At 41.5% G+C, this 13,224-nt stretch overlaps 1 protein-coding gene across 1 annotated transcript in view; it reads left to right on the top strand.

Annotated features, from left to right (window-relative positions):
• The window catches only part of Mnd1 (meiotic nuclear divisions 1), a 77,387-nt gene extending 67,981 nt beyond the window's left edge, over positions 1 to 9,406 (top strand). Inside the window, exons 8-9 of the mRNA XM_021158687.3 lie at positions 3,585 to 3,629; positions 9,165 to 9,406. Coding sequence (XP_021014346.2) covers positions 3,585 to 3,629; positions 9,165 to 9,271 — 152 coding nt within the window. The 3' untranslated portion in view covers positions 9,272 to 9,406. The remainder of the gene's footprint in view (positions 1 to 3,584; positions 3,630 to 9,164) is intronic.
• The last annotated feature ends 3,818 nt before the right edge of the window (positions 9,407 to 13,224 follow it).

Below are 13,224 nucleotides of genomic sequence, written 5' to 3' on the forward strand. Positions count from 1 at the left end.
GTGGTTGCTGGGATTTGAACTCAGGACCTTTGGAAGAACAGTCAGTGGTCTTAACCACTGAGCGGTCTCTTCAGCCCCACCATATGTGTTTTCTTTGTTTGATTGTTTGGGTTTTGCTGTGTCCAGGCTGACATTGAATTTTGGAATCTCAGCCATTTCAGATGCTGGGATTTCATTACCATGCTCAAGTTCATTTGTATCTTTGTATGCTAACACTGAACAAATAGAAGCTGAAGTTAAGAAAGGAAAATCTGTGGTTTTGCATTGTGTCAAAACAGATCAGATGACCTATGACTAAAGCTAGCAGAAGGGTAAGATGTGTCTGAAAACCATGAAACACTGTTGAAACAAAAGAAAGATGCCAGTCAATAGAAAGGCATGCCAGGTTTGTGGGGTGAAAGGCTTAATATTGTTAAGGCGAGCATACTCAGATGTCCTTCTCCATGATCAGTGAAGACCCCATCACAGTTCTACCTGCTTCTTTCTCAGAAGTTGATAGAGTAATGCTTAGGTTCATATAAAAGTAGAAGTGATCCAAATAAGAAAGAATATATTATTTAAATATTGAAGACTAATTTTCTTAATTCCAAGTTTAATACAAATGTCCAGCAGTTGAGGTGGTGTGGTGTTGAGTCATGGGAGACATCGATCAGTGAAGTGGAGCTGCGAGTCCAGAAGTCAATCAGGATTATGGATTGTCAGGCCACTCAGCTGAAAAAGAAATCTTTTAATGCTGTTGGGCACAGTTAGATCTACAAGTGCAATAAATTAACCCAGACCTTACTGCTTCTGCTTACCATAGCAAAAACTGAATGCTCCAAAGACCTAAATGTAAGGGCTCAAGCTACAGTTCTCTCAAAAGGAAGCTTTGGCATGTATTTTCACCTCCTTGGATTAGCCAGTATGACAGTAACAACAAAAGAAAGCATACTTGAGTTTTATCAAAACTGAAAACTTTTCCGAATAGCAAGATTGTAGAAAGATAAATAATGAGAAGAATGTTCTATTTGACAAATAGGCAATATCCAAAATATATAAAGAACTCATAATTCCATAGTAAAATGATCAAAATGCCAGCTTAAGTGGTCAACAGATTAAACAAACATCATAAAGAGCTCATAATTCAGTAGTAAAATGATCAGAATGCCAGCTTAAGTGGTCAACAGATTAAACAAATGTTCTTCTATGGAAATAAACAAATGGCCAATAAAAACACAGCATTCATCAGTAGCAAATCAGAACCATAGTGAGATGTCTGTTCACATTCCTTAGGGTGGAATTCCCCCCACCCCCACCCATTTTTAATTTTATGTGTTTGGGTGATCTGCCTGTGTATATGCCTATGCCCCATGTAAGTGAAGTACCCAGAAGGCCAGAAGAGGGTATCAGATTCCCCGGGACTTCGGTTATAATTGTTATGAGCTTCCATGAACCCAGGTCTTCTGAGAGAGCAGCCAATGCTCTTAACCGCTGTGCCATCTTTCCAACCCCAGATGGCTACAGTTTTGGTTTTGGTTTGTTTTTAAGATCACAAGTGTTGGCAAGGATGTGGAGAAATTGGAACCCTTGTGTAGCTGGTAGGATTACAAAGTGGTACAGTTACTTTAAAAAGTAAAGGTCTGGTATGATGGCACACACTTAGAATCCTATCACTTGGGAGCAGTGGCAGGAAGATTCTCAGGTTTAAGGCCAGCCTGACAGTGAGGTTCCAGATGAGCCAGGAACTTAAGGTAAGACCCTGTATCAAAGAAACAAAGAAAGACTCCATCTCAGATTATCCCTTCCTCAAAATAATACAGACTATGCAAGTCAGCAATTCTATTTCTTACACCCAAGAGAATTAAAAGTATGTTCAATGCAGTATTGTTAGGATTAGTGGAAATGGCCCAATGTCTGTCAGCAAATAGGTAAGCAAATTGTGAAATGCATTTTACTATAAAAAATGATGGGTATTGATGAACCCTGAAAACACTGGTGTACAGAGAGAAGCCAAATTCAAGAGAATACATGTTTCCTTCACAGTAAGTATCCCCACAGAGTAAAGCCATAAGATGGAAAGCAAATGGGTGGTTGATGGGGGCCAGAAAAGGGGGGATGTTGTCTGCTTTGTATACCTGGTGTCCTATTGTTGATAAGATGTTCTATAATTAAGATAGCGGTAATGATTGTACAGTCCATTGATTTGATAGGGTGAAATCTGTCATATATAACTTATGTTATTTTCAATCAAAAATAAACATCAGGACTAGAGAGATGACTCAGAGTTAAGCTCTTCCAGGAGACCCAGGTTCAATTCCCAGCACTCACACAGCGGCTCACAGCTGTCTGTAACTCCAGTTGCAGGGCCTCTGACACTACTACGCCGATATACATGTCGTACATGTAGGCAAAACACCAACACATAAACTAAAAATAAATAGATTATTTTAAAAAGTAAATGTCAGCGGGACATGGTGGTGCATACCTGTAATCCCAATACTCAGGAGGCAGAGGCAGGCAGATCTTTGTGAGAAAGTGAGTCCCAGGCTGTCACACCGAGAAAGCCTGTCTCAAAAAAGCAACCAACCAACCAACCAATAAACAAAATGTCATCATTGTGAGTAATATTTATGCCTAGTTGGTTGTGGCATTGTTAGGTTCTATCTAAGGTGACTTGGAAGATATTTGCACAAATACATTTAGTAGCAAATCACGTAGTCATTACTCTAAATTTTTTGGTTTTGTTTTGAGACAAATTCTTACATGTAGTCCATGCTGGTCTCAGACCTGAGATCCTCCTGTCTCAGCCTCCAGCATGAAGTAACAACCATGTGCTTAGCTAAGATTATGTATTTACCGTATAAAGTAAATGAAACATTTTCTCCTATGGGATTACTTTCTTGCCTCTAAAATGTTTGTTTTGATTTGTTGTGTAGACAAAGTCTCTTAGAACTCACTATGTAGACCAGTCTGGTTGGGACCTTTAAGAGATCCCCTTGTTTATGTTTTCCATGTGCTAGGATTAAAGGTGTGAAACACCATATCTCGATTTGTCTCTAAAAATGTTTAAAGTTAGATTTATCATAGTGTAGGAATATATATAAAACTCTTACCACTAAGTTGTTTTTGTCATTTGACACGGTACGTTGTTTCAGAAGCATCTCATTTAAACCTGTACTTTAGAGGCTGGCAGGGTGACTTAGGGGATGAAAATGTTTGCCACCAGGTCTCACAGTCTCTCCAAGGCGACCTCTGACCTCCACACCTCTGCTGTGCTACCCCCAGTAAACAAGCAAACAGACAAAGTGTGTCAAATAAGCCTGGGCTTTAAAGAAGTCAGTACAGTGGGGGTTGAGGTTTAGAACAGGGAGGCCGTTCACATTGTCTTCCTGTTCTTTACTGAGTGTAGCTGAATAACCTAAACTTTTCTTGAGCATTTGAGGAGGTTTTTAAGACCCAGTGTTAGAGTACCATTTGATCTTTTTCATGGTAATTTCTAATGCATGTGTAACTTATAATACATTGATTCATATCTGTAGAGGATTGGAGATAGTTTTATTTGTATAAATAAATGCATATTATTTTATCCTTTTTTTTTTTTTCAGGTGAAGCAAATAAAGTAGCTAAAGAAGCCGCCAATCGATGGACTGGTAAGTGGGACAGTGACTACAGCAAAGGCTCCGCCGTGGCATACAAGCCAGTGTCTTCACACGAATTATGACTCACCTTTATAAAAGTATATTTCTGTTCTGTGAGGCCAGCAGCAGCTCCAGGTCCAACTTCTGTGTGGCTTTGCCTAAGCTAAGCTCCTGATCACTGACCTTTCATCTCTAATGAGGTGAAACTGAAGTTCATGTGGCTTTGCTTTTCTTTGGTGCTGGGGATTGAATGTGAGACTTCACACATGGCAGGCAAACACCCTCCCGTTGATCTGTATCTGCAGCTTACAGCTTCATGGGTTTGAATTTAGAATCCATTTGGGAGTATCATGGAATCCTGAAGGTTTGTCTTCTGCGAGTAAGAAGCGCTAATGTGTTGTGAGGGCTCTTTGCTGCTTTACTGTTATGAGTGTCTGTGGTGTATGCTCATCTTATCTCTGTGGTAATCCTCAAGGCAGGTGTGATCATTACACCTCAGTGTGAAGAAACAGTCAAGGTCCAAGGAGTGCACAGCCACAGTGTGTTGTGCAACAGGAATTAGACCAGCTTTCTGAGTCTTCACTGGAAGCCTGCTTGCTTTTTCTGGTCTACATTTAAGAAGTAGGAGTTAATAGGGCACTGTGGTACCAGGTGTGGTGGCACCTGCCCACAGCTTAGTGGTTGGGAGGCTGAGGCAGGAAGACCCTGAATTTAAGGTCAGCCTGGACTAGATAGTGAGATTCCATTCTGCATCGTCTTTTCTCCCAACAATGCACTCTGTGTATCCTAAAGAAGACGTTATTGCCGGGCGTGGTGGCGCACGCCTTTAATTCCAGCACTCGGGAGGCAGAGGCAGACGGATTTCTGAGTTTGAGGCCAGCCTGGTCTACAAAGTGAGTGCCAGGACAGCCAGGGCTACACAGAAAAACCCTGTCTCGAAAAACCAAAAAAAAAAAAAAAAAACAGAGAAGACGTTATTTAGGAGAAAATAATGATAGTTGTGGTTTATACACAAGTATGATTAACAAGATTAAACCTGCCAGAAATACCCCTGATGTTTCTCAATATTTGATAATAAAATGGTGGTGACTGAGTGTCTCCACCTGGGGACAATCTAACGCTGCCCATGTATTAGTTCTATCACTGTGCTCCCATGGGAGGGTATGTCTAGGGCTCGAGCAGAGACGGAAGAACTTACGGGCTGGTGAGTCTCAGGTTAGCCTCGGAGAGCAAGCATGTGTGCTAGTTTCCTGCTGCTGGTTCAGGCTGTGTTTCACAGAATGTTTAGACCTCATTTCCCATAATCCATTTTATAATAAAATAAGTAGGAAATATTAATAACCCTTTGGCCTCCTAATTATCAGTCAGTCTGTCTATCATATATCTATCATGTTTATTTTATTTATATTTATTTTATTATGAGTTGTTTCCTAAACAAAATAGTGCTTTAGTGAAGAAAAGAGAAGAGAAAAAGAGCAGACATTGTATCAGGTGAAGTGTAAGTGAGAAATATGTCATTAGGTATGGAGACACATGTCTGTAATCCCAGCACTCAGTAGTTGGAGCAAGGAAACTAGTCTTGGCTATGTAGTGAGTTCAAGGATAACCTGGCTACCTAAGACCTTCTTTCCCAAAGATGCTAAGAACAGTAATAGTGATAACAAATATGGTATATAAATTTGATAAATGTTAAATTTTGAGTGTGCTAATGAAGCAAGTGGCCTCATGGATTAAAAAAAGGATGGTTGGGCGGGGGGGGGGGTTGCTGAGATGGGTCAGGATCTAAGTTAGACCCATATGACAGAAGGTGAGAGCTGAGTCTGACCTCCACTCATGCACCATCTCACACACACACACACATGCTCACTTTGCCCCTACCGCACACAACATAAATGAAAGTGTATGACTTTCCTCCAGTAGTTTGTGAGGAACAGCACACAAGTGGTGGGAAGGGCAGCTCGTGTGTGCGGCAGAGGGTAGCCGCTCACAACGCCTCATTTGCTCCCTGACCCTTTGAGCTTTTCTGAACTTGTGCCCTGTCTGGTCTCTGTGAATAGTGCCTGCCTCTCACTTTGGGGGACTGAGTAAGAGCCTGTGGGCTCCTCTCTTCAGATGGATTTCAGACTGAGCTTCCCTCGCTTGCTCCCCAATGCAGTGTAAGTTCCAGTTGTTAAGTAAGTTTTCCAACTCATCATAAACTTCCAAAATTATCATTAGAAAAACTGTGGGAAGAGCTTCTTCCCTTTATGGTTAGCTGCAAATAAAGCAAAACAGAAACAACAAAAACAAAACAGCACCATCCTGAGAGTTTGAAAGATGGTAGAAGAAATGTTTTTGGGTTTTATTGATTTTGAGATAGGGCTTCTCTGTATGCAGATCTGGCTGTCCTGGAATTAATTCTGTAGACCAGACTGGCTTTGAACTCAGAGATCTGCCTTCCTCTGTCTCCTGAGGACTGGAAGGGGTGGTCCTGTGCTAACAGAATTAGTTGTTGAGAACTGTCTTTCCCATGTTCTGGACGTGGCTTAGTTGGCAGGCTGCTCAGCACAGATCGCAGCTCCAAATAAGACCGCAGGATAAAGAGCACCTCCAAGCTCAGCCCTCTGGAGGCAGAGGAAGAAAGGGCAGAAATCAGTGTCATCTCACACTGTATGGACTTTCGCATGCTAGCTTGAGCTAGTGACTGTTTCATTCCCATTGAAGGTAGCAGCTTACCCATTTCACATAAACATGTGTTAGGAAAAGATGAAGATAAAAGATAAAGTGAATTATACTAAAGAAAAACCTCCCTGATTTCAAAGTGGTATTTATAGCAAAAATTATATTAGGTATCAGTTAAAGCCTGGTTTCTTTTTACCACAGTGTCTTTGAAATATATCTAGAACCTCCAGATTAGAGAAGATGGCTCAGTTGTTAAGAGCACTCATTTCTCTTGCTGAGGACCCAATTTCAGTTCCCAGCACCCACATGAAAACTCATAAACCGGTGTTTACCACCAGTTCTAAAGTATACAACACATTGCCCTGGCCCGCAAAGGCTCCTGCCTGCACGTGGCATAAATAAACTCATGCAAGCACATTCACACACACATACTTCAATCGTAGTTTGGGTGTTATTGCTGGGAAGAGATATCATGACCAAGGCAACTCTTATAAAGGAAAACATTTATTCGGGGCTGGCTTACAGTTTCAGAGGTTTAGTCCTCTATCATCACAGCGGGAAGCATGGGCACACATAGTGCTGGAGGAGCTGAGAATTCTACATCTCCATCTGCAGGCAACAGAAGGAGACTGTGAGCCACACTGGGCATAGCCTGAGTATATAAGAGGCCTCAGAGCCTACCCCCACAGTGACACACTTCTTCCAGTAAGGCCACACCCACACCAACAAAGCTTCACCTCCTAATAGTGCTATTCCCTATGGGCCAAGCATTCAAACGCATGAGTCTGTGGGGACCATACCTATTCAAACCACCACAATATAATGAATACACATGGTTTTATTTTGTTTTTTTGTTTCTCTGTGTAGTCCTGTCTGTACTCTGTAGACCAGGCTGGCCTTGAACTTAGAGATCCGCCTTCCTCTGTCCTCCAGTACTGAGATTAAAGGTGTGGACCACCGATAGGTTTTTAAGAATACAATATATTCTGATTATGGTTCCCTCCCAACTCCTTCCAGAATCTTTCCTACTTCCCCACCCACCAAAATCCACACCCTTTCTCTTTTTCTCTCATTAGGACACATAGAGACATCTAAGAAAATAATGATAAAATAAAAACAAACCAGAAGAGGACAAAACAAACAGAAGAAAAGGCCAAAGAAAAATTTCAAACACATAGTCATAAAGACACATTTGCACACACAGAAATCTCATAAAACACAACCAGAAACAAAAATATGTAATATTTTTTTAAAAAAATATTGTCTAAGAATTTAATATTTTAGTTTATAGAATGAGAGATTGCCCAAGCTTTTAAATATAGATGAACTGTTATCTTGCTAAAGTTTTGCTACACTTTACATCTTATTTAACAAATTACATCATAATAAACTCAGGTGGTAGAGTCTTTGTTCTCTGTGCTAGGAATCAAAAGGCATCTTAGTGCATGAGGTGGATAGAGTTCACTGCAAAAAATCTTGTTAGCTTTCTATAACACATTCTTATAAAAACAGTGGTATTTTGTTAGCACTATTGATTCTTTAAGGAAATATATGTATACACATATATACATATGTGTGTGTGTGTGTGTGTGTGTACATACTATTAACCAGACTCAAAGACTATACAGTTCAGTGCCTTTCTATCCAGTTAGGATACAGCACTGTTTGTTCCACTTGAGGTAGTAATATTTACTCTAAAAGAAAATTGAATTCCAAATTTATATTTATTTAATACACAGAAACAAGTCCATGGAAATAGTTTATTAAAGAAAGCTTCAGTTCCATGTATTGACTTTCAGGGTTACAGATTAGATACTCCAGATTAGTTTAACAACAGAAATGACTACTCTCACCAATCGAAGGCTGAGGTCCTGGGTCCTTGGAGACCACTCTGCCTTGCACATGGCTGCCTCCTCCTCAGTCTCCCCATCTTCTTTCCTCTGCCAACCTATGACCTCTCTCTCTCTTTGTGTCTTAACTATAAAGACACCAATCAGATTTTGCTAGGGTCTACCTTATTGATTTCATTTTAATTCAACCATCTTTTTTCAAAGATTCTGCCTCTAGAACATTGTACGCTGGGTGGTTGGTGAGTAGAAGGAGGGATGACAAGACATGGTCACAGCACTTAGGAAGGTCTTGCTTTAATCTTTTATTCATTTTTACTACTAATGCACTATGCTCTGACAGACTTGGAAGACCTGTGTCATTGTTCTTGTTTGTGGAAAGCATTTTAACTAAACATTACAAAATATATGAGAAATCTATAGAATTGGGGGTTGGGGGAAGACTGTCATTCTTGCTCTGTGGGGCAGCTGCCTTTGCACATCGGTACTGTCCTACATCCCTTGCTGCCCAGCAGTGATGCTTGAGGAGTAGGCATTGACCTCCCCTTTGTTACTGCACTGGGGTGAAGATGCTTGTCTCAACATTTTTTTATACAATTTGGGGTTTCCCCGTTGGGGTAAATTCCTTTAACTACGTGCAACCCCTTTTTCAGTAGTATAATACAAATTCCCTGTAAGGATGCTGAGGACACATCTTTTTCTATGTTATTTTAAGAGGAGTACCCTTTACACCCCTCTTGCCTGGTCCCTCAGGCTGGCTGCTTGTCTGGAAGCCATTACTCTGACTGGAAGGACAGAGGTCTGGAGAGAAAGTTCTCCCTTTGAGAGCAAGAGCAGCTGAAATTGCTGAGGGAACGAGCCCAGCCTCAGGAAGCTGCCCTGTCTGTAGTCTTCTTCCTCAGCACTCTTAGGGAGCAAAACACTTCTGATTTTAATATATCTGAGAGTCAGCATGGATACGGATAATTAGAGTAGGATGTTGTATGATTGTGTGTTGAATTCTCAAATTTCTTTTTCAAATTCTTTTTTTTTTTTCTAGATAACATATTTGCAATAAAATCCTGGGCCAAAAGAAAATTTGGGTTTGAAGAAAGTAAAATTGATAAAAACTTTGGAATTCCAGAAGACTTTGACTACATAGACTAAAATGTTGGTGCTGAACAAGGATCTGGGAGCTTGTGAATATGTCAAGGTTTAAACAGCTAATTGATGTTACCCAGTTATCATCTATCTGCTAATTGTTTATCATTTTGTAGCTTTAAATAAAGTATACAATAAGGATGTCCTTCTCCTCTTTTTGGTAAGTGTACCCCACAGTACTCATTAAAGCAGAGCGGAGCACACAGAGCCCCCCATCCTGTCGGGTCAGGAGTACATGGGATTCTTCAAGAGCAAAGACATGATAGAGTTTCCAGTCTCATTCAAATACTAAATACTGGATACATTTCAATGCCCTGTCACAAGGACAGACAGACACACACACACACACACACACTCAGGAGACAGACACAGAGATAGAGAGACACAGAGAGAGAGAGAGAGACAGAGAGAGATAACCTTTAAACCCAAAAGGTTGTTTTACTTTATCTCAATACTTGGTGGAACCATTTATGATTGACATTCAGTCTGCTGCTACATCTTTGCAAATTGCAAATGAAAAAGTGTAGCAAATTATTGTACCTCCAGTTTAGAATTATACTATAATTCCTAAGACATGGAGACTGCTTTGTTCTAATGCTCGGTACCTTTCTACTGGAAAGAACAAGCTGATGGCCCACTGTCTTCATTTGTGCCTTTTCAGAAGATGAAATGTCTGTGTTCCTTAGAGCACGTAAAACAGTGTGATTCTCCCCCAACCCTCTGCCAACCTATTTAAATAGAAAAGAAAAGAAAAGAAAAGAAAAGAAAATGTTCAGTTTAGTCATTTGGAGTATTTGCAGACACTACAAATTAAAGACAAAAGCCAGCATGGCGGGGCTTAATACTACACATGCCTTAATATCTTCACACTGTTCAACTTTGGTCCTCTCTAAGTTACTTGAGCAGCGCTCCATATGTCTGAAATGACCCAAATGGCATCCAGGCCATTTGCTAGTGAATCGGGCCTTTGTATTTTCAGGAGTTGCTCTGGGCCTACTTAATCCCTTCCTGGTTGTGGGCAGTGCAAATGGGTCCACCTTTGTTTGTTCTTGGGGTCAGTTTATGTTGCCAGGGCAACAGATCTCCTCACTGGGTGAAGAATTTGATATATGAAATAGAAGCACAGAGCTTCGCATGGTCCCTCGTGGCACTTGGGATACTGAGGCAGAAGAATTGCTGTGAGTTTGAGACCAGCCTAGGCTGCAGAGGAAAAGGAAAAAAAAAGATTAAAAAAAAAATACAGTACTAAACATGGAAATCCAGAATTTACTAATTTATTGCTGCCCTGTTTAAAGTGTTGCTATACTCATTCATGTTTCTATTCTCCTCAGAGTTGCTTGGTGCTGTTCTGAAAGCAGGTAATTCAGGATTTGGATCTTCAGGAGGATGGTAGGGAGTTAGTGAGGTGGGGAGCATTCATGAACTAATGAGATTATGGCACACCCTCAGCCACTACCGCGCTGGTAAATGGTTAATAGAGACTCTGGAAGGAGGGTGGGCCGCTGATACAGAGTTCATGTGTTAGAAACACACCTGGCGAGGTTCATACTATGATGATAGTGTAGACAGGAAGAAGGTCCCTACCTAGGAATGGCATGCTCTCGGGTAGTGTTCTTGTCATTTCCAGAGATTTTAAAACCCTTTATTCATAGGGGCAGGCAGGGCAGGCCACAGGTATGCACTGAGAGATCAGGGGCAGCTCGGAGGATCGCCTCTCACCTACTTGCCTTATTGGCTCAGTTTCTCTTGTTGTTTCTTTCCCTCCTCGAATTTCCTGCCTCCCAAGAGCCTCCAGGTACCTCCACTATGTCTGTTTCCCATCTTGCCCCAAGGTTGGAGCCACACACCACTGTGGCCGGCTTTTGTGGTTTGGTTTTGGCTTTTTTTTTGTCCTGTTTGTTTTGTTTTTTAAATGTGAATTCTGGGGATTGAACTCCTCAGGCTTATTTACCAACTGCTTATACCTGCTAAGCCTTCCCACCGGCCATTTTGGAGGATATATCTCTGAGACAGGTTCTTCCATAGCCCAGCTGGCCCCAATTCATGTAGCTGAGGGTGACCTTAAACTCTTGGTCCTCTTGCTTCAACCTCATAAATGTTGAGATTAAAGGCATGTGCCTCATTCCTGGCTCATGGGATGGCAATGTTTCCACCGTTCATATGCAATCATACAAATAATCTAAAGAGCAGTAGTAATAACAAAATGTAGGAAAATAACTAGGAAATAACCAATTTTTAGTTGTATTACCCTTTCATAAATTCGGTAAAGTCTATTATAGATTGTATACCTGATCTTCATGATGACTGTTTAAAAGCCAGAACTCCGTGAGAGTACCTGACTAGTCTGTTAAGCTGTGAAGAGTACTTTAGGTTTCGCTGTTGTGTAGAACTGGAGACTAGGCCACTGGTTCAGGAGCACACGAGGTAATTTGATACTTTTAGGCTTGTCAAGCTGATGATGTATGAGGTACAGCTTGAGTTGGCCTGGGATCACATTACATGCGATCTAGGACCTAGCTCGACTGAGTAGTAAATCGTGCAGCCCTTGGGAATCTTGGGATTTCCAACAAGTCCTGATGCTTTAAGGTACTGGGGAGCTGATATACCCAGCCTTCTTCATATGTTATCTTGTCTCTCAAATGATATCAGCTCCAATTTTAAGAGATTCTAAAAGGAAAATAATTATACATTATTCTGACAAGTCTCTTCATTGTCCCAGGTCAGATCACATCACTGAAGTGACTTTCTGAGGTTGGGCAGGGCCAAGGACTCTAGCTAAGATGAAGTGTATATGAGTTTCCCTCTGCTGTTTGTTACATCACTGCTGGCATAGAAGTTCTTGGTCTGCCTGAGGTGGATGCTGCTACCCTCAACTGTATCATATATATCTTTAGGAAACTAGGAAATTAATACAGCTGGCAGGCCCAGCAGAGGCACGGGTGCTGCTTAGCACAGTGGTGGGAGCTGCGGCTGAGCCAGGTGTCTAACTGAGCTGGCACTGTCGAAGTATAACAAATGGTAGAACCTTGTCCCACAGTGATGCGGGTAGGTGCTCAATTCAGAGGGCAGCTTCCTAGACGTTTCTATGCCAGGAGGAGCTGACCCTCTTAGTGAATTGTGCATAATATGCTTACCCAAGACTGGCTTCTAAGAAAATGAGGAAGATGGGACAAAAGGTCAGGTCAGGTGCTGGACCCTTCTGGGGTACTGGAGGTTGAATTTCAGGGTGACTGTAAACTGGTAAACTAGCTCTGTGAAAGGTAAATTCAAAGTTAACACATATACCTTATTTTACTGTCTTTTGTATTCTTCAGTTATAAATAAGAACGTGAAATGGAGATTATGAGTAGATTAGAAAGCCAAAAATATTTGCTTTTTGACCCTGTACAGAAAAAGTTAGCTTATTTCCAAAAAAGCCAAACCTTGGCAGCATGTGGACTAGATGTGATCTACAAAAATGGGTTTAATTTATCCAACCATTGTGTGTGTGTGTGTGTGTGTGTGTGTGTGTGTGTGTGTACAGAAGAGAAGTTAATACCAAGTGTCTTTCTCTGTTCCTATCTCCCTATCTGTCCTCTGACTGTTCCTCATCCCATACCTCCTCCTCACCCCCTCCAGGAGGATGCCCCCACCCCCCAATCCCACCAGACTTTCCCACTCCCTGGAGCCGCCAGTCTCTTGAGAGTTAGGTGTATCTTCTCTGACTGAGTCCAAAACCGGCAGTCCTCTGCTGTATATGTGGAGGGGGCCTTACATCAGCTGGTGTATGCTGCCTGGTTGGTGGCTCAGTGTCTGAGAGGTTTCAGGGATCCAGGTGAATTGAGACCACTGATCTTCTTATGGGGTTGCCCTCCTCCTCAGCTTCTTCCAGTTTTTCACTAATTCAACCACAGGGGTCCCTGGCTTCTGTCCATTGGTTGGGTGTAAGTATCTGTATCTGTCTTAGTCAGCTGCTTGTT

The sequence above is a fragment of the Mus caroli genome, unplaced genomic scaffold (genome assembly GCF_978045245.1).
Source record: "Mus caroli unplaced genomic scaffold, Mus_caroli_1 scaffold_3, whole genome shotgun sequence".
Taxonomy (NCBI): Eukaryota; Metazoa; Chordata; class Mammalia; order Rodentia; family Muridae; genus Mus; species Mus caroli.